Source organism: Heteronotia binoei, chromosome 21 (assembly GCF_032191835.1).
Source record: "Heteronotia binoei isolate CCM8104 ecotype False Entrance Well chromosome 21, APGP_CSIRO_Hbin_v1, whole genome shotgun sequence".
NCBI lineage: Eukaryota > Metazoa > Chordata > Lepidosauria > Squamata > Gekkonidae > Heteronotia > Heteronotia binoei.
Genome location: NC_083243.1, coordinates 82,578,426 through 82,600,527, shown reverse-complemented (window position 1 = coordinate 82,600,527; position 22,102 = coordinate 82,578,426). Strand labels below are relative to the sequence as shown.

The 22,102-nt window shown below is 40.5% G+C and overlaps 1 protein-coding gene across 1 annotated transcript in view; it reads left to right on the top strand.

The window, feature by feature from the left end:
• The window catches only part of TMEM87A (transmembrane protein 87A), a 37,608-nt gene that overhangs the window by 2,914 nt on the left and 12,592 nt on the right, over positions 1-22,102 (top strand). Inside the window, exons 3-12 of the mRNA XM_060261254.1 lie at positions 484-581; positions 2,284-2,391; positions 3,912-3,965; positions 4,044-4,091; positions 4,352-4,517; positions 6,900-6,961; positions 8,511-8,694; positions 10,183-10,282; positions 13,773-13,866; positions 22,015-22,083. Of these exons, the coding sequence (XP_060117237.1) occupies positions 484-581; positions 2,284-2,391; positions 3,912-3,965; positions 4,044-4,091; positions 4,352-4,517; positions 6,900-6,961; positions 8,511-8,694; positions 10,183-10,282; positions 13,773-13,866; positions 22,015-22,083 (983 nt within the window). The remainder of the gene's footprint in view (positions 1-483; positions 582-2,283; positions 2,392-3,911; positions 3,966-4,043; positions 4,092-4,351; positions 4,518-6,899; positions 6,962-8,510; positions 8,695-10,182; positions 10,283-13,772; positions 13,867-22,014; positions 22,084-22,102) is intronic.

Sequence of the window (22,102 nt, the reverse complement as noted above, 5' to 3'; positions counted from 1 at the left end):
GTTGCGGCTGAGTCTTGTAAGCAGTTATTTCTCAGATCCATCTAAATTTTAAAAAGTTTGATCACTCCCAGGTCTAAACTGTGCTACACAACAGATATTTCTATGTCATTTTCCAATCTCTTTCAGTGTTATCCACTAACATTACTCTGGAGATAAGATGAAGGCATGTGCTTTCTACACTTATTTTTTTAAAAAGTATCTTCTCATCTCTTTAGTGTGTTCCTTTTTTCTATTAGTTTGCATATATAGTTTGCACACATACCTAGTGTTTTGACTAGGATGTTTCTTGTATGCTGGTATCAGGAATATTCTGTTAACAATATATATATATATATATATATATATATATATATATATATATATATATATATATATATATATATATATATATATATATATATATATATATATATATATATATATATATATATAAATAAAAGAATATGGTATTTTCTGCATCTTACATTCTTTTTATTTGTTTAGTTGATGGCAATGCATCAGCATGTGATCCTTCTCAGAGTTACAATGTCACCTGGTACTTGAGATATTCTGATTGCTATAATGAAGTCTTCGATTTTGGGGTAAGAATAAAATCATGCAAGTTTGTCAGTGCTATAGATTTGCTATGGATGTAGCCCAAGGAACAGTCTGCATGTTTCAAGCCCTATATGGTCGGGGGCCTGCCTATCTACGGGACTGCCTTTCTCTGCATATTTCCCAGAGAGCACTGCATTCAGGGACACAAAACCTTCTATCTATCCCCGGACCAAGGGAGGCCAGACTGTGTTCCACACGGGCTAGGGCCTTCTCAGTGGCAGTACCAGAAATGTGGAATGCAATTCCAGAGGCCATAAGGGCCCTGCGGGATCTTTCTCAGTTCCGCAGGGCCTGTAAAACTGAATTATTTCAATGGGCCTTCAACACCTAAACCAGGAGAGGACTGCCACCCTACACAACTGAGGAATTACGATCATTATAGGATCACTGTCAGAGGAAAGAAAGATCCCACCTATACTGAAACTGAATAACACCATACAATGTTCTCAAAAATGTTTTTTTAAAATTGTATCATATCGTTTTAAATTGTAACTGTTGATGTCTGAATTGATTGTTATCTGCTTTGAGTCCGTTTGTGAAGAGGGCGAGATAAAAGCCTAAAGTAGTAAATAAATAATAAATGTGTATGAGCAAGTAAAAGCTTAATTTTTTTTTTTTAAAAACAGTGTTCTTAATGTTCATCAAAGCCTTTATATATTGTTAAAGTGGTAGGGAAATATAACGTTTTAAATTTAGGGGTTTGGTGGAAAAATATAATATTTTAAATTTGAAACAAGGAAGGAAATTTAGAGGGAAAATATCTGAGTACATTTCATTCATGTGAAACTGCAATGTTTTTAGAAGAAAAATGCTTCGTATTAGTTGCAGATGTGTCATATGTAATTTGCCTTGTTCTCTTGCTTCCAAATCAATGAATTTAGACTGGTGTCATTCTATATAGGATTACCAAGTTGGAGTAAATCATTATTTAGTGTATTTTCGCCTACTTGATAACAATTGCAGATAGCAAATGACCGAGCATGTAGGACAAACCAGAAGCAAAAGCCTTAACCCCTCCACATAGGGCAGATTCAAATATCCATTCATTGAGGTTTATGAAACTCCCATGTGATTGTACCATTTTGGGGTTTTGGGGAGGGGGATTGTGCTACATGTCAAAATGTGCCATTTTGAGAAATACATGCATTCGAGTAGTATGGCAAGAGTTCAGTCTCATACTCAAGCTTCTGTTTCTCACTCTGCTCCCTCCAGTATGTGCATTTTGCCGAGCAAATATGCATGTTGGTAGAACACTTGAAACAGGAATATTGAAGCCCTTCTTGACTTTATAGCAATAGGGTCATCCTCCCCTTCTCTGGTGGTAGAAGGACTGCCCCTTATTTTTGTCACTGTTATGCTGTGATGTATAGAAACTTAAAATAATCTTTCATCCATGGTTTGGCTAATACATTAAAAAAAACCCCTAAGATAACAACAGATGAAGCTCCTAAACATTTGAAATGTTTTCTTCCATAGCCTGCACATTCTTACTTAAGGAAAGGAAATAGTTCTTGAGTTTGCAGATACCTTGGAGAGGGTTATATCCTGTTTTTTTCTTAATAGATGCCTTTAACCACAAAAAGATGGTTTGTGTGAGAAGCCATACTTTCTCATCAGTTTTGTAGTTGCTTCCCCTTTTTCTCTTGATTGGTTAACTAGATCAAGTCACGGTTTATGTCTTGACAGGATAAGCAGACCGAGGGAGATTTTTCGGAAGAAATTCGAGGCTGGTCAAGGCACTATGCTAAGTCTACACTCTTTTTCCCCAACTGCTCTGAGCTCTTCAAACCACAGGTACTACTGGGTCATAAAATAAAGTCTATGAAGGGGTGAAGGGTGAGGTTTAAAGGAACTAAGCCTCCTATCTGAACTACCTTATAATGTTTTATTTATATTGTAAGCTACCTTGAGTTCTTCAAGGGAGAAAGGTGGCTAATAACTGCATTAAGTAAATATTTAAAACAGCATTCCCTGCTTGTGAGCTTCTGAGCAACCATGCTAGAGACAGAGAGAAGAGAAGAATTTTTGGCTGTTTCCTTGCTGTACAAGGAGACCATGTGAAATATTGAGGGATGGGAATTGTCTGTGCAAGATCAAGAAATGGTCTAGAATGTGGGTGGAGTAGAACTTATGTATATGTAGGTGCTATTTGACCAGTATGTTCTTAAGATAAAAAGAGACAGCAGGGCTAATTTACTGCTTATGCATTTTGAAATGGTCTGGATTTTAAAACCTACCCCCCCCCCCTTTAATGGTATATGTGCATTATTGGAATGAGATCGAGATGGGGGGAAAAGTCAGCTGTGTATGTCCCAGCACTCATATTACAGACTCATTGTTTGCCAGGTCCTGGCTTTGGTAGATCAGTAACTGTTCAGCCTCCTGTCTTAACTGAACAAAGGTAAAGGTTGGCCACCTTTTCTGCATAAAGGACTAGATTCTCACTGGCCAAGCTTCTTGGGTGGATCCTTTCCACAGTAGCCTGGCTGTGGAGAATCTAACCAAGATGTTTGATGGAGGCAAAGTAAGATGGGGGAATGGGGGAGAAACCTGTCATAGAAGGCAGCTTTTTCAAGATCCTTTTAATTAGTATAGGTTGTATTGTAACTCTTTCATGGAAAGGTATTTGATCTTAAAAAAAAAAGGTATTTGATCTTGAGGAGATCTTAGAGGAGCCCCGTGGTGCAGAGTGGTAAAGCTGCAGTACTGCAGACCAAGCCCTCTGCTCACAACCTGAGTTTGATCCTGGTGAAAACTTGGTTCAGGTAGCCAGCTCAAGTTTGACTCAGCCTTCCATCCTTCTGAGGTCGGTAAAATGAGTACCCAGCTTGCTGGGGAGAAGGTGTAGATGACTGGGGAAGGCAATGGCAAACCACCCCGTTAAAAAGTCTGCTGTAAAAACGTTGTCATGCAACATCACTCCAGAGTTGGAAATGACTGGTGCTTGCAGAGGGGACTACCTTTACCTTTTTATTTGATCTTGAAGAAATTAATTCACCACATAGAAAGCATGGTTCACACTCTTTTTTATTCTATGTATTAGCTGTACCTTTCCTGATGGACTATGAGTGCATATTAGGAGGTAGGGTTGTTATTCCAGTGCAACATCCCAAGTTGTATAATAAAAATTTATTTATCTAAATGTCCTGAGTACCTGAGTTTAGTGTCCCTCTGTAATTCTGTGTCAGTGTAACTCTATGTAGGTTGTTGTTTGGTTCATCCTAATGGTGACACATTTATTCTGGGCCATTCAAAGAAATGAGACGATATTGTCCCTTTCAGTTGTGTATAAATGTATTTTTTTCATTTCTTAGTTTTTCTACAAAGAATTTCTTCGTCCAGAAGACTTCTCACAAGAAAAATCAGAGGTATTTTAAAAATATGTGGAAATTTTCAGTTAAAACATTCTTCCAGGGGTTTGATCAAGCCTGCTTTTTGTCTTTAAGGATAAGAGACAGAATGGAACGAACCACACTTCAGAAGCAGATAAGCCTGTGAGTATGTGAAATTACAAATGAGGGCAACATCTTTTTTAGTTCCCATAACAGATTAACATAAAGGGTTTGCTGTTTTTGAAACTGATAGAAATAGTTTTCTTTTCCGCTGAAGTAATATACTTTATAGGGAAGAATTACCTGTTTCTTGAATTCTTTATTAAGAAGGCACAGAAAATGACTCAGGAACTTATTTTGATTGTCCCTGACATACTGTCTGTGGTGATTTATACTCCTATCAGTTGTTGTTTTTTCCCCAGGCAATGAATGCTGTGATGAAAACCTGGAAAGATGGACCTTATATCTTTATTGTGCAAATAGGAGTTTCACCCTTGAAAGAGGCCAGTGTCAAAGAAAAAAGAATGACAAATGAATGGTTACCAAAAGTTATGGCTACCTCTAATCCACAAGAAACCCTTATTACCAGTAAGCCATGCATAATAATTCATGATTTTTAGCATGTTACACTTGATCTCAGGCAAAAGGTCATGATGTGACTGTTGTAATGTTTTGAATGCTTAAATACCAAGGACCAAGTCAGAATGATACCTGGTCTCCTGCATTGTTACTCTCTTAAAGTTTAGAAATAGGACTTTGATTCATTGCAAGTAGAATTGTGGATGCTGTTGTTGGACTGGACCCTTCAAGGAGAAATAAATGAAGTCTCAGTTATTTTTAATGTAAGTAGTCACTTGAGTACTGAAATATCTGTAGACATCTTGGTTCTTAGACTCTTTTCCATATTCTATCCAGGTTTGTGGAGTTTTTAGGTAAGATAGAATGATCCCCAGTTCAGCCTTGAGATAAAGGAAAACTAGTTTTACCTGGAATGCTGATTCTTGTTCTTTATAAATATTCTTATTTCTTTGTGAATCAAGAAAGAGCAGGACCTGTTCAAGAGAACAAAAGAAATTTTGATTTAGGTTAGGTCTAGAAAAAGCATGTGTTGGTCAATACTTGTGATAACATTAAAGGACATACATGCAGGAAACAAACCGAGTACTCTTGTTCCTGTAGCAGGTATGAAGCATATGGTTTGCAGGTATGAAGCATATGGTTAGATGCCACCTAAAATTTCTGTCCACACATCAATTTCCTCTGCCTGTGACAAACCTCTGATTTCCCCCACATGCTGTTCCTGGGGCGTTGCATCCCACAGCAGCAGTATTGAGGGCATTTTTGCAGTGGGAGAGGGAAAGTTGAGGTTGCATAGAAATCCTTTCATCCCAGAAATTGTATGTGGGATTTAAGCCATAAGTGTGGTAGAGGATCTGCACACTTGTTTATGTAAAGCTTATTTATCTAAAAGAGTTGTATCCTGTACAGTCTACTGAAAGGAGTAAAACATGTTACTTCCCTTTCTAAGGTGCCACTTTTCCACCAAAGAGGGTATAGTTACTTGCACCATAGGAAAAATGATGAGATATCCCTGCATGAATTGACAGGACGTGATCTTAAGGGCAGAATAGAGGCATTCTTCTAAATAATGCCTCCACAGACATCTAATAAGGTTCACTTCTGCTTGGAATTTGGAGGGATTGTTATGTAGGTCCTCCAAACAATGGTATGACACAGAGAAAGAGTATGCGGTTTATTTCTTTTCTACTTTCAAACAGATCCCCAAAGTTTCTAATATATCATACAATTCAGTTCAAAAGTTAAAAAAAATAAAAATAAGGTAATCCAGCTTGTGACCCTGTAAGTGATCAAATCTAGCCTTCGATCAGTCAAAGCAGATGAATTGCAAGGTATTTGGTCTTCAGTTCCCCAAAAATGAAATCCAGAAATGTTAATGAGCCCTTTTTATTATTGTCTTGCCCAACTTGAATTCTGCAGAAAATTACTGCTAACAAATTGAGGGAGAGGAGTGATTTGCCCTGATTTTCTCCATCTTGCTGTAGGCTTCCAGTTCCCTTCTCTCACTGTTCCTGGAGATCCTCTGTCCCACAAGAGCAGTATTTTGGGATAATTTTAGAATGCATCAGAATAGGGGAAAGGAGGAAGTCTTTTTCCACTAATGGAAATCCCTTCCATCAGTGGAACAAGACTTTCTCTCCTCTTGATGGAAATCCTTGGTGACATCCCTTCCAACAGTGATTTACTGTGGGATTCACATTATAACACTGTGTTCACTTCCTTTGCTGTTTTCAAGTCATTCATATACTTTACATGAGTATTCTTGTTGCTTTACCTTCACATGAGGAAAGGAAGAAGAGCAGAAGATGACTAGAATGGTTTTGAATCATGATGTGAGCAGGAAATAAAACACATCATGTTAAGTTTGTGTGACTTTAGACCAGGCACACACACTCATCCTAGCCTACCTCATAGGATTGTTGTGAGAATAAAATGGAGAGGGAAACAATATCAGCCGCTTTGGGTCTCCATTGGGGAGAAAGGCAGGGTATAAATGTAGTAAAATAATTTAAAAAAAATTAAAGTGCCTAATTTTGGCATCACTACAAATTGCAGTGTATTGAAGATTTTCTGGTTTGCAGTTTCAGCTCTGAGTGGAAGGGAGCATACAAACCTGAGAACTTTGGCTCTTTCTCATTATAACCAAACTTATTGTTCTGGGTAATAATTTGAAGAAGAAAAGGCTTTATTTGAAACTCTGTGAGGGATATGAAGAAACTTTGGCAAATAGGATAGTTGTTTATGTCAAATCATTGTAACATGAAACTATGTGGCTGAGGAAAAGGAGGAATATTATGTATTTCTGTGACTGGGATAAAGGATTTATAGTACTTCTAGTCTTATATGAATCGTATTGATTCCCTGCTATCTTCTTTGGTTGTGTTTTGACAGTGATTGTGGAAGTCAAGGGGCCATATGAGTACCTTTCTCTTGCAGATTATCCCCTTATGATTGTAAGTTAATGCAATTCTTTGAATTAAAATGGTGTTAATTAGTTTTTAAGTGTCAGCAAATGAGCTGCTTTGATAGTGCTAGTGAAATGAAGAGTTTTTTCACAACTATAGAAAATTCCTCCTAATCTCATTTGCACGAGACCAGGCTCAGGTGATCGCGGGGGGTGGTGGGGAGAGGGGAGAACTGAAGAGTTAATCCAGGCAACAGTTACTATTATTGGTCTCACATATCTGCAGGTCCACCTCTCCTGTTATGCGCCTCTGTGATAGCTCTGCTCATCTGAGCAAAGCCTTCTGATGGTGCTACCTGTCCTAAATCAGGGCTGCTGAGGCGGGTGGTGCCAGAGCAGCCAAATAGTGACACACACTAACTCAAGGGCAAAGTCAAGAGTCCAGTCCAGTGGTTGTGAACAGAGACAAAGCAGATCTAGGGTTTAGAGAGTTGTCCAAAAACTGAGTTGAGGAGTTCAAGGGTCATTCACCTGCTGATCTCTTGGCTATACCACTTGCAACGCCTTATGATAATTATTAATTATTATTACTATCAAACTCTCTACTATGCTTTATTCATTGTTCAATGGCACTTCCAAATCTCATCCTACTTTCCTATGTTTCTGAAACAGGAACTTATAGTAAAGACAGATGTTTATTTTTATTTTCTTAATTAATAGTCTGCTTTTCCCTTGAGGCTCATGGTGGGTGACACAGTTATAAACAACACAATCAGAGCTGTATAGATACAACTGACAATGAAAACCCCCCATCATTATTACAATATTTTGAGGTGAATTCTCTCTTTAAAAGAATAAACAAGATCTTCCTTAGTTGCAATACTCTATTAATAGATTATATCTTTTACAGACAAATTTTTGTGTTAAGTTTAAACTATCCTATAAACCTAGATATTGTGGAGGAGTGTGAAATTGAACCTGGTTCACCAGATTAGAGTCCACTGCTCTTTTTTAGTTTCAAGTCCACCGCTCTTCACCAGTTTGGAAAATGGCAGGAGTCAGATATGTTAAAGCAACTGTGCCAGTCTGTGTCAATACAGTTATTAACACATGATTCACATTTCTCAGATTCTATTTCCTTGGTGCTCTCCTAGTACAATGACTCTTCTCCATTTTCATAATGACTTGCTCTTTTCTTGGACTTTTAGGCAGTGCTTTACAGTTGCCTTTTCTAGGCTTCTTTGTTCTTTGATTGTGACAATACAATGGAATCGCTATTTATTTTTTTCATATAAATGGAAAATAATATTGCTCTTCAGACCTGAATAATTACTTTGCTTTTGTTAGTTAAGAACCAGGAAAGAATCTGAAAAGAATGTGTTTGGGATAAAATCTTTTAGCTACAGAATCATGAAACCGATTCAAGCTGAGTTAAATTCAGCAAAATCCTTCATTGTTTTGGAATTTTGAACTCTGAACTCTGAAAAATGAACAAAACTAAAAAAATCTAGGCAACAAAATCAATTTAAGGAACTACAAAAGCACTGGTTTATGACTGTCCCATTAACTTCCAACTTGCCTTTTTCTCTATCTAATAGTTTTTCATGGTGATGTGTATAGTATACGTGTTGTTCGGAGTTCTGTGGCTTGCCTGGTCAGCCTGCTACTGGCGAGACCTTTTGCGGATTCAGTTCTGGATTGGAGCAGTTATTTTACTGGGAATGTTGGAGAAAGCTGTTTTCTATGCAGAATTTCAGAATATCCGCTACAAAGGAGAATCTGGTATGTGGCAACATCATTGATACATGTATTTGTTTGACATGAATTATTTGTAAAAATATTTTTTATTTTAGTGGGTTTTTTTTTAAAAAAAGATGAAAGTATCAAAAATTTCAGTGTTAAGACATAACTATACATTACATTTTTCCATGGAGACATCCTTGGATCAGTTTGAGAGATGTTTTCTGAAGATCTGCACTTTCCAGACATGCATGGTCTTGATTTGAACCAGTTTGTGAGGAGAGGTAGTTTAGACCTCCCCTTCCATCTTTGCTATCTAAAATAGCCTAGTGGGGTGCTATTTGCCCTATTGAGGAAACATAACATGTAATCCATCAGTACGCAAGGAACCCACCCAGTGAGGCAGATAGTGGGTCGTTGGGGCTGATTTGGGTTGCAAAAATATTGATGGGGAGGGCTAGACTTTTTCTTTGTGTGCACTGTAGTCCTAGTCTCAATCAAGCCAGAACAGACCTCTTGTGCAGACCAAGAGACATCCCTGGGCAAAATGTAACATGTAGTTAAGATCTTACACTCTCCACATATGTTACTGTTTGTAGTTAAGATCAGTTTATTCGACCTACTGAGACAATTATGGCAGATGAAAGCAGTTAGAATATTTATATCATTGGGACCTGAATACCTGTTTCCAAAGCACTGTTGTATCTGGTGAGTTGCCTTAATAAGATGAATAACATAGATGAGACCGGAAAGAACCTAGCATGTTTTTTCCAAAGTGATTTCTTATGAGTTCAGTGGAACACTTCCTAATAATTTTGCTTAGGGCTGTAGCCGTTGAACAGATGGTATCACTTATCAGAGATGTACTAAAGCAGTTTTCTTAATCTGGTGTACATCAAGATCCATATACCACTTTCTATTTAACGTAGTTTCTGTTTCATATTTCATTACTGAAGTACCTGGTATTGTGAAGAATCTGAATTTGGCAGTCAAATTATTGTATTTTTGTTGTTGCAAATTAATGAATAGATTCTCAACAATATGGATTGTAAAGGTTGTGAACCTCCAGGTGGTATACAACAAAAGAAAGATTCATGGAAGGAGAATATACCAAGAATAATACCATGAACAAATAACTACCTTACTTACCTTTTGATTGTATTAAAATATTGATTGTTTTGGATGATATGAAGTATGTATGAAATTATGAATGACTTATGATTAATTTATAGGATAATATAGTTATTGTATTCATAGTTATTTGTTCACGGTATTATTCTTGGTTTAACCTCCAGGGGGCCTGGAGATCTCCTGGAATTACAACTGATCTCTAGACTACAGAGGTCAGTTCCCCTGGAGAAAATGGTTGCTTAGCAGGGTGAACTATATAGCATTCTATACCGTGGATGTTCCGCCCCTCCCCATACTCTACCTTCCCTATGCTGCACCCACAAATCTCCAGGTATTTCTCAACCCATGTTTGGCATCCTTAGTGGTAATCCAGTTGGCCTGTGTTTTCTTTACTTACAGTCCAGGGGGCAGTGATACTGGCTGAGCTGCTTTCGGCACTGAAACGTTCACTTGCTCGAACTCTTGTTATCATAGTGAGCCTGGGATATGGGATAGTCAAGTGAGTGTGTCTGAACAGTTTCATGCATTGTAATTCTGTGTTGTTAAAGAAGTTACATGTTATTATTTTCATATAGGTCCATTTTTATGCTATATTCTTAATACTGCAATTAACATGCTTCTCAAATTGATTTACCTGTGTTTTAAAAAAACCAAAAGAGACTTGTGGCACCTTAAAAACTTACATAGTGTTCCAGTGTGAGTTTTGTGACCAAGAGTCTGCTTTGTCAGATACAATGAATGAATCTTCACTATGCAGTGCATAAAATGAATGAACAGTGAAGATTCACTTGTTGTATCTGAAGAAGTGGACTCTAGTTCGTTCGTTCGTTCATTCGTTCATTCATTCATTCATTTATTTAAATTTCTATCCCGCCCTCTCCGCAAGCGGACTCAGGGCGGCTAACAACATACATTTTTACAATTTAACCATTAAAACTACAATTTAAAATTATTTTAAACACTTAAACATTTAAAACATTCCATTGCATTTTTGGTGCTGTATCACTATAATATAATTTAATGTAGATATAGATGTAAATGGTGATCATGGTACTCGGTAACGGTGTAAATTGGTAGCTCTCTCCCAATTTAGGTTAGGTCTCAAAGGCCTGTCGAAACAGTACGGTCTTACAGGCCCTGCGTAAAGTAGAAAGATCCCACAGGGCCCTTATGGCCTCTGGAAGAGTATTCCACAATTCTGGCGCTGCCACCGAGAAGGCCCTAGCTCGCGTCTGCCGCAACCTAGCCTTCCTGGGTCCAGGGACGGACAACAGATTTTTTGTCCCTGAACGCAGTGCTCTCCGGGGAACGTGTGGGGAAAGGCGGTCCCGCAGATAAACAGGCCCCTGACCATAGAGGGCTTTAAAGGTCAATACCAACACCTTGAAACGGACTTGGAACACAATAGGTAGCCAGTGCAGCTCTCTCAGCATTGGCCGAATGTGCTCCCACCGGGGGAGCCCCATTAGCAGCCGCGCTGCAGTGTTCTGCACTAGCTGTAGTTTCCGGGTCAGCGCCAAGGGTAGCCCTATGTAGAGAGCATTACAGTGATCTCTTCTTGAGGTGACTGTAGCATGGATCACCAGTGCTAAGTCGCGCTCCAGGAAGGGGGCCAACTGCCGTACCCGCCGGAGATGAAAAAAGGCGGATCTAGTAGTGGCTGCTACCTGGGCCTCCATTGTAAGAGAGGACTCCAGGAGCACACCCAAGCTCTTGACCTTGGGGGCCGGGATTAGTGACACCCCATCAAGAGCCGGCAGAGGGATTTCCCCCCCTGGACCACCCCGGCTCAGATAGAGAGCCTCCGTCTTTGTCGGATTCAACTTCAACCGACTCAGCCTGAGCCAAGATGCTACGGCTTGAAGAGCCAGGTCTAGATTTTCTGGGGTACAGTCGGACTGACCACCCATCAATAGATAGAGCTGGGTGTCATCTGCATATTGGTGACATCCCAGCCCATACCTCCTGACAATCTGGGCAAGGGGGCGCATATAGATGTTAAATAACATTGGGGACAGAACCACACCCTGTGGCACACCACATATAAGTGGATGCCCTCGGGATGATTCTTCCCCTATCACCACCCTTTGTCCCCGATCTTGAAGGAAAGAGGCCAACCACTGTAAGGCAGAGCCCTGAATCCCCACGTCAGCAAGGCGGCTATTCAGTAGCTGATGGTCAACCGTATCAAATGCGGCCGACAGATCTAATAATAACAGCACCGCCGAGCCACCCCGATCCAGATGTCGCATGAGGTCATCTATGAGGGTGACCGGAACCGTCTCCGTCTCGTGACCTGGTCGAAAGCTGGACTGGAATGGATCCAGTGCGGAAGTGTCATCTAGGAATCCCTGTAGCTGAGTTGCCACCGCCCGCTCTATAACCTTACCCAGGCCGATAGTTTGCCAATACAGCCGGATCTGCAGATGGTTTTTTCAAGAGGGGACGGACCACCGCCTCTTTAAGAGGTGTGGGAAAGATCCCTTCTACCAGGGATCTGTTGACAATACCCTGTAGTGGCTCACGTAACAACGCCTGGCTAGCTTTTATAAACCAGGATGGGCACGGATCCAACCCACAGGTCGTAGGGCGCACAGCGAAAAGGATCCTATCGACTTCCTCCAGGCTGAGTGAATTGAAGGAGTCCAGAATTGGACCAGAAGATGCACTCGGTGCCTCAAGTTCTTTCACTGTTTCAATTATGGCAGGGAGGTCGCGTCGGAGAGACGAGATCTTATCTGCAAAAAAACTCGCAAAAGCCTCACAGCCAATTCCCAATTCTCTAACATTTGGTTTACCTTGCGGTAAAACTGTTAATGATCGAATTATACTAAACAATTGTGCTGGGCGCGAGGTCGCAGACGCAATCCGGGACGCAAAGTAAACCTTCTTTGTGGCCCGGACTGCCATCTCATAGATCCGCATAAATGACCTATAAGATGTTCTTGAAGCTTCGTCGTGAGTACGTCACCATTGTCTCTCTAGTTGTCTCAATCGCCGTTTCATTGATAGCAGCTCCGGGGTATACCACGGAGCGGATCGTGAATGGGGATGGAGAGGACGTTGGGGAGCGATCTCATCAATGGCTGTGGAAAGCTGGCTATTCCAGATCTCCACTAGCTCATCTAACGAGTCACTAGAGGGCCAGGGATCCCGCAAAGCCATTTGAAGCCGCAAGGGGTCCATCTGCCTTTGCGGGCGAGCTAAAACTTGCTTGCTGCCTAAATGGGGTAAAGGTGGTGTATCCACATGGGCCCTCAGAGCATAATGGTCAGACCATGGCACTGCCTCGGCAGAAATCTGATCCAATACAACTCCCGCCGCAAAGATCAGGTCTAATGTGTGTCCAGCCCGATGCGTGGGCACTGTTATATATTGGGAGAGTCCCAGTGCTGCCATGGAAGACACTAGGTCTGTCGCCCGAGTGGAAGCCATGTCCTCGGCATGGACATTGAAGTCACCCAGGACTATAAGCCGAGGGTACTCCAATGCCCAGCCTGATACAGCCTCCATCAGGGACGGTAAGGCACTGGCCGGTGCATTAGGCGGACGGTACACCAGCCAGATTGCCAACCTCTCCCCAGCATCCCGCATCAAGCCAGCACACTCCATGCCCATGATCTTTGGCGGCGGGAGTGCCCTAAAGGAGCAATCACTTAGTTCACTTAAGCTCCTGCTGGAATAAAAATGTGTTAGCTTTTATAGTGCTACAAGATTCTGTTTATTTTTGCTGTGTTTGTCAATGGTTTATTCCCACTGAAGATACGATACATACTAGTTTGCTTTCTTTTGTTCTTATAGTAAGCCAAGGAAAAAGGAGAAAACCAAAACTTTCTGTGACTTGCCCTTGTGTATGTTGTAAATTTCTAGAATTAGAAAATACAAAGGATTTGTGTAGCATCATAATATTTTGATAATAATGTACCTTTCTAGACTCAAGTCTTCTGGTTGTTGGTATTTTCTTCTGAAACTTCTTCTTTCCATTACAGACCCCGTCTTGGAGTAACCCTGCATAAAGTAGTTGTGGCTGGAACACTCTATTTATTATTTTCTGGCATGGAAGGTGTCCTTAGAGTTACAGGGGTTAGTAATAATTTACTGGAGTTTCCAACTTGCAGTCATAACTGTTGTTGATTGTACTATTAGTCCATCATCTAGAATACTTTGGATTTGACTTAACTGTCTTTTTGCTGTTCATTTGACCAATACCTTTTCTACTAAAACAGGTTCAAAGAGTTCTTTTGAAATATATTGTCTAGACTAATCATGCAAATCAGAGTTTAAGATTATACTTTGTGGTTAACCTTAGTTTGACTCTTCTTGTCTCAGTTTTTCATAAGAACACAAGAAGAGTCCTGCTGGTTCAGACCAGTGCTTCATCTAGTCCAGTATCCTGTCTTACTCAGTAGCCAACCAGTTCCTCTGGAGGACTAAGAACAGAGCAGGCTGAGGCCTTCCCCTGATCTTGCTTCCAGGCTCTAGGATTCAGAAATTTAGTGCCACTGTATTTGGAGGTTTCCCTTAGTCACCATGGCTAGTAGCCATTGATAGATTTCTCCCTCATGCATCTATCTAATCCGTTTTTAAAGCTGTCTATGCCTGTGGCCATCACTACATCTTCTGGCAGCAAATTCCACATTTTAATCACACTCTGTGTAAAGAAGCATTTCCATTTGTCCATGTTGAAGCTACCGCCCATCAGCTTAATTGAATGCCCTTGAGTCTTAGTATTTTGGGAGAGGGGGAAAAATTATCTTTGTCAATTCTCTCCTTCCCGGGCACCTCCCCCCTATGATGATTCCCCTAGCAAGCTGGTCATGGTCCATCCACTCTACCATTGGCTGAGCTGCTGACTCTCCACATTGAGTGAGCCCTCACTGGGTTCCTCCTGACTTTCCACGCATGAACACAGGGCTTGGAGTTGCTAGTGAGGATGGGGATGACTGAGATGATAGTTTTTTTTGCCCCAGTGTGCATCACTTACACTTCATCTGCCGCATTGTTGCCCACTTACCCAATTTGTGGAGATCCTGTTGAACCTCTTCATAGTCATCCTTGGTTTTCACCATCCTGAATAGTTTTGTGTCATCTGTAAACTTGGCCACTATACTGCTTAACCTTAGTTCCAGATCATTCCAAAAATCCTTTAGGGATTTGACTTTCTTGTGTTCCTGTTTCAGCTTCCTTTTAATTATTTTCCTCGTTTTTGTAAAGTTCCTTCTTTTGAAATAAAATGTTACAGTTTGGGACTTTAGGGGTAACTTTCCCATTGACCTGAATTATGAATAGCATTGTGGTCACAGCTCCCAACTGGTGCAACAAGCTCTAAATTTCTCATCAGGTTTTGAACCTACTCAGAACCAAGTCTAAGATCACTACTACTCTGGTTAGGTCTGTGACCATTGTTCAGTGCACAGTCATTTATAATGTCTAGGAATCTTTTTTCCTAAAACATGACTCAAGCACATGTTTACCCAGTCAATGTAAGGGTAGTTGAAATCACCCAGTATTCTCACATTATTTACTTATTTTATTTATTTATTTCGATTTTTAGCCTGCCCTTCCCATAGAACAGGCTCAGGGTTACATCATAAAAACAATCAACAGTTAAAAACAAATTTAAAATCTATAAAATCTAAAATTACAGAGTAACAGTAAAGACTAAAATGGCAAATTCTGCCTCACAGACATGTCCTATTGTCCAGGTCCAGTAGGTCCTACAGCACTAGGATGGAATGGAGGGGTGAGGCTGGTAACAAGTGACATCCACTGCCTCAGCTGAAAGCCTGGTGAAAGTGCTCTTGTACGGGCCCTGCAGAATTGAAGCAGATCCCGCAGGGCCCGGATCTGCTTTTGTCACCTCCCTTGTTAGTTATGTGCTTTAGTCACCTCTTTTATTTCCTTCTCCATCTCTAGATCAGCCTCAAAGGTTTGATCTGGTGGGTGATAGTACACCCCCACTTTTAAGTAACCCTTAGGGCCCAGGATTTCCATCAATATCAATTTTGTTAGGAAGTTAATTCCCCTGATGTTTTGTAACTTATTTGATTCTATGCCTTCTTTGATGTACAATGCAACACCTCCACCAACGTGTCTCTCCCTGTTCAGCCTATAGAGCCTATACCCAAGAATGACTGTATCCCATAGATTTTCCCTGTTCCACCATGTTTCTGAGATATACTATATCTAAATTGTCATTGATCACCAAACACTCCAGCTCCCCCATCTTGGCTGAGAGACTTTTAGCATTGGCATACAGTGCTTTGGTCTTCAGCAAATCTTGCTTCCCTTGGCCCCTTTGTCTCCATGCATGGTCCTCCTTCATCCTCCTACCCTCACCCCCAAGTTCTGTTATGCTCCTATCAATATGCAATCATCCCTTTGTCCCAAACTGTTGGCTTCTCAGATCTGTCAACTTGAGATTATTTTAAAAGTTGCTCTGCCCCCTTTTTAATATTAGAGATTAGTTTAAAAGATGAGATTAGTTTAAAAGCTGCTCTGCCCCCTTTTTAATATTAATTCATAGAATCATAGAATCACAGAGTTGGAAGGGACCTCCAACTAGTCCAACCCCCTGCACAATGCAGAAAATTCACTAATACTGCTCCCCCTCCTAAATTCACAGGATCTGCATTGCTGTCAGATGACCATCCAGCCTGTTTGCTAGCAGCCTGGTTTCCTTTTAGTTCAAGTGAAGCTCATCTCTTCTGTATAAATCCATCTTGTCCTAGAAAGTTCCTCAGTGCCTAACAAATCTAAACCCATCCTCTAGGCACCACTTTCTCATCCACACTGAGACCTTTGATCTGTGCCCGTCTAATGGGTCCTGCATGTGGAACTGGCAGCATTTCTGAGAATGCTACCTCTGAAGTCCTGGCCTTTAATTTTCTGCCCAGTAATCTACATTTTTCTCCAGTACCACATGACTGCGTTTCCCAATGTTGTTGGGACTGCTGACTCTTCCCAAGAGTATCTGTCAGCCTCTGTAGACAATGTGTGATGTCCACAATGTTTGCATCAGGTAGACACGTCACCATGTGATCAAAATGCCTGTCATCTGGGCTTTTTTCTTTTTTTGAGCAGGAATGCAGTTCCGGCTGGCTTGGCACCAGGGGGTGTGGCCTAATATGCAAATGAGCTCCTGCTAGGCTTTTTCTACAAAAAAGCCCTGTGTGAAACAATGGGGCTGTTGGGGTGTGCGGTCTAAAATGCAAATGAGTTCCTGCTGCATCTTTTCTACAAAAAAAGCCCTGCCTTCATAGACCTGATTTTCTATATTCCTAATAATCAAATTACCCACTAGCAACCCCCCCCTTCCCCAAACACCGCATCCCGCTTCCTCAGACTGATGCCCTTTGACCTTGAGACTCTCACTCTCCACTGTAGCAGAAGAGCTTTCAGCATAGGAGTGGGACTATTCTGGTAAGTCCCTGAAGTTCTCACCCCTAGACCTCTCTCCTTGTCTCAGCTTCTCCAGGTTGGCAACCCTAGTCTTAAGGGAATGAACCTGCTCCATGAGAGCCAAGAGATCCATGACTGAGCACACACCCATGATTTCCCCTTAGTGAGTGGCACTCCTTGCAAAATACTGGATAGCCCCCACTCCCCTGCTGGCTGTGTACCGTGATGTGCATATGTTCATGTGCGAGCAGACACAAACGCACACATCACCTCAAATTCAAAAGATGACATATGCATTCAAGTGGTCCTTCTTTCTCTTTGGCAAAGATTTTTTTACAATTCTTGTTGCCTCTTGAACAGCTGTGCTTCTGCCATGTACAAAATTGCAGCTGTACCTCTAAGAAGGGACAGTGTCGGCAATGCAAGCTGTGTTGTGTGGAATGGAAGTGATCTCACTGTGTTGTGTGGAATGGAAGTGATCTCACTTCCAGTACAGAAGTACCTTTAGTCTTTAGTAAATCAAGGGAAATTTAGAGAATCTTCCTTTGCCAGATGATTTTAATAAGTTCCTGTGATATTGCTAAAACCAAAGAATACATACTTATATATATTTTCATGTGGTAAAATGTCCGCTTTAGGTTTTAAACATATGGTTATATCCTGCTGGAAATCATTTTGGTAATCAGAAAGTATAGCATACCATAAAAGCAGTGTTCTACTAGAACTGTAAAGTATATAGGAGAGTCATGTGCCCAGACTGCTTGGCATTAACACTTTGCAGCAGCAAGTGTGTGTGTGTATAGAAACACTTTGTGGGCCAGTTTACATTTGCCTAACTATGCACTCATGGCTTTTGTTATCCCTTGAAGAGTGTTTGCATGATATTTGTCTGCATGACTTCTTCTTCCCATTTTTTATATCAGAAGCTATAGGAACTATTGCTCCTCACAGATACTGATCCTTGTTGAATAATGACTGCTTTAATTACTCCTTGTATTTTAGTAAATATGATTCTCACTTTGGTACTTTTTCAGTTTTTTCATGGCTTTACGGCTGTGGTAGCTAACTTCGGGCTGTCTGTCATTGATTCCTGTATTATTTATTGGATATCCTTTCCAAAGTTTCACAGTGTGATTTTAATGTATGAACATTAAAATAAGTTTTTTTGTGGCTGAGAAGTTTCTCTTAGAGATGCAAAGAGAGGAAAAGGCCAATTAAATTGCCCCTGATTCATTCTCTTGTGCCCCCAAAGTGATCCCTACCTATTTATATTAGCTTGTTTTAGGGCAAATAACATCTTATGCTTTGATTAGAATAAATGGCAACACTCACTAGTACAAGGAGCAATAAACTGCAGGCACAGACAGAGAAATGTAAATGGGCTGAAGATCCAAACTTTTCATTGCTGAAGCTCCATTGTTTTCAGTTTAAGAATGCTTTACATTTCCTGGATTGTGTTCTTTGTGACTTTTGTATTTTTAGTTGGGTGTAGATTTCTACAATTCGGCTTTTCTTCGTTTAAGGATGTATCGAGACTGAATAATGACCAGTATGTATGTTTTCTTTGCCTGCACTATTTGATGAGAAGTTTGACAAGCTTAGTCAGAGTAATCTGAGGAGCAGGGGTATCTGTAGTTGAATCTGGGTTCTAATGTGGCAACAGACTTATGCCTGGTAATTTGTATCATGATGCCACTGTATGAAAACATCATAACTTGCTCTAGGAGGATGTTTTGTCTCCATACATGTACCCTGGTTGTAGGCTGAAAGAAAAAGTAGCCAGGTTCTGTAATATTTCACTGCCTGGTTGTTAGGAGATGATTCATCCCAGTTTTTATTTATTTACTTAATTTATATATCACTTTTCTCCACAAAGGGGACCTAAAGTGACTGACTACAGGGCCCTCTCCTCCATTTTATCCTCATACCAACCCTGTCGTAGGTTAGACTGAGAGTTGTGTGACTGGTGCAAGGTTATCTGGGAAACTTACATGGTAGAGTAGGGATTTGAACATGGGCCTAGAGATGAATAGGAAAATAACCTTTTACTCTCCTGTCCTAGTACAAGTCTGGTTTGTGAAAAAAGAAAAAATTCCAGTTTGTTCAGATACCCATATATATTAAATTGGATTTTGAAGATATCTGAAGTAGGGAAGTACTCAGTTGTTCTATGAGCAATGAAAGCAGGGCTGGGCTAGGCAAGAAGGACAACAATCCAGGTTCTCCCATCACAAATGTCTGTTTGTCTGTGACATCTGAAGAGAGGGTAATTTCTCATCATTGGAGCCAATAACCAATAAAATAACCAATAAAAGCAAAAGATAAAATATTTAAAGTATCTGATTAAAAGCCCACATAGGTCCAAATAGACTGAAATTCCAGATAGATAATTCCATTCAGAACTATCTCTGTAGCTGGATTTGTAGCTTAGAGTCAGCCCAAAACAGGACAGTTTGAAATACTTCTGTGAGATCATCAAGGATAAACTAGACAACAAAATGGCAAACTTGTGATTAAATCTGGATTTACCCCGCCCACGTAGAAAGAGAAAATGGGGTCTTACCTTAATAGCAAAAAGAACATATGGATAGCATGTGAGTGTTGATTTCCCCCCCTCCCATTGCACAAGCTTACCACCTCACTGCATGGCATAGCGCTCCATGTGCTTTTCTCCCCTCTGAGCTTGGCTGCACAGAAAAGTAGTTGGATGTACAGGCTGTGGGAGGGGGGAGTAGCAGGTATAAGGTAGGTTTATTCTCCCAACCCAAAGAGCCCTTTTTTCTAAACATGAGACCTTCTGCCCCCTATTCTATAAACAGTTACGGCAGACCTTTAAATGAAGGGCAGATGTTTAAATGGATGATGATGCTTGATGAAGGGTAGTTTGTCCTTCAAGTTGCCATGAATGAGAGTAAATAGTTCAGTACCCTTCTTGCTAGGTAGAGTGGCTGACTGGCACTCTTGAGTTCTAACAGAACGAAGCCTGGTGCTTGCTTTAGCAGCAAATATCTTAAAATTTGAATAGTATAGAGATTAGCAGAGCAGAACCCAAAATTCCAAGCCAGGTCTTGGATTTAGAAGTATTTTAATTCTGAAATCCGGAGTTTTACAATTTTACTTGCTCCAAATTACATGGACATTAGGAGTCAAGGCTACAACCTTAACTTCCATGCTGTACAATGAGTCCAGACAGTGCATGCTCTAAAGCTCAGGCTCCATACAGCTACACTTTACTGTCAGTTATATTTGCTCTTTTAGATTTTATTTCAAAATTGACATTATGTGCATTGGTTCCTGTGGGCATTCCATCTCATTAATATGCCTTGTAAGCTCATTCTTATTAAACATTTGTATATTATGGAAACAATTTTAGTGTTGCAGCCTCAACCTGAAGAGCAGAAGAGCAAGAGAAGTAGTTTCATGATGCCTTAAATGGTAAACAAGCATGCAGTGGCAGGCTGTACTGTTCACAGGGTGCAGATAAGGTGGTAGCCTTAACTTTGCTATTTATTTCCATGTTGCTTAGATCATGAGAGGAAATATATGTACCTTCAACTGTAGGTTTAAAAAAATTAGCGTGCCCTTGATTCTTAAAAAAAGAGAGGAAAATAACAGAATGATAGTTATGGGGCAGCATTTTCTAGCCCCCAGCTTCATTTTCTGTAGAAGGGAAACAGCACAATATCACTCCATGACAAGATCTATTTTTTAAAAAGTCCTTTAAAACAAGCCCATTGTGTGTTGACAACCCTGGTTTTTTTTTAAAAGCAGTGGATTAATTTTTGAAAGGTTTAAAAAATTATTGCATTGTTTGTTCAGTTGAACAATACAAAGACAGCAGCAACAAAAAAAATCTTTAAGATATACCTGTTTAAAGAAAAGCTCTTCCCTTACATCCTCTGCCTCTCTTAGTTTCTCTTTCGCTCTCTCTCTTGGGATTGCACTTCTAAATAACTGGCTCTGCTATTGTGGCTCAGGCTGCCTTGTCTGCATTCAGTTGGCAAGTAGCTGCCTTTTTGTTTTGGGAAGATATTTCATAGAAAGGTTTTACATGCATGTGCTCATAACTTGCCCATACTTCAATGAAGAATTTATTAAGTTGCAAACTTCCAATTACACTACATGAATGCCCAGTGGATTTTCATTAAGCAAGTAAGTGCAAGATCCTTAGCATGTTAAAGATTTTTGACTGATGAGACGAATAATCATCTTTTTATAATGAACTGTGTTTTCAAGCATTATAATGGCAGATTATGCAACTACTTCTGTGGCTTTTTGTTACTGTGAATGAATGTGAGTTATCAGAACTGTAGGGTTGCCAGGTCTCTCAGAGCAGCTGGCGAGGAATGGGGGGGGCACACTTGCCGGGAGTGGGGGGGAATGCTGGAAATTAACACAACATGCTTAACAACCTGGAAGAGATGGAGACCCGGAACAGTGCTCCAGTTTTGGGGCAAAAAACAGAGCATCACCCCTCAATGTGCCAATGTCACTTACAGGTCATGTAGGCACATTGAATTAATTTCCAGCATTCTTTCTTTTGGGGGTGGGTAATTGGGGGTGGAGAGGTAGAAGCTGAAAGTGAGAGACCCCTGCCACCACCAGGGAGTTTGGCATCCCTACAAAACTGGTAGCTTTGAGCTTTTCTGCAGATATACTCTTGACTGGCTTGGATCTAACCTCTTGCTTCATTGAATAAAGAAATTTATACCTTTGGGGCTATGTTCATTGTTTCTGATAGGAAGATAAATGGCAACAGGGTGCTTAAGTCTTGTATCTTGCTTCCAGTCTGTCTTGATCTCAATGCTTTTTTTCTCTTTGTCTCTCTAGGCACAGAATGATCTTGCCTCCTTGGCTTTTATTCCACTGGCTTTCCTAGATACTGCCCTATGCTGGTGGATATCCTTCACTGGCTTTT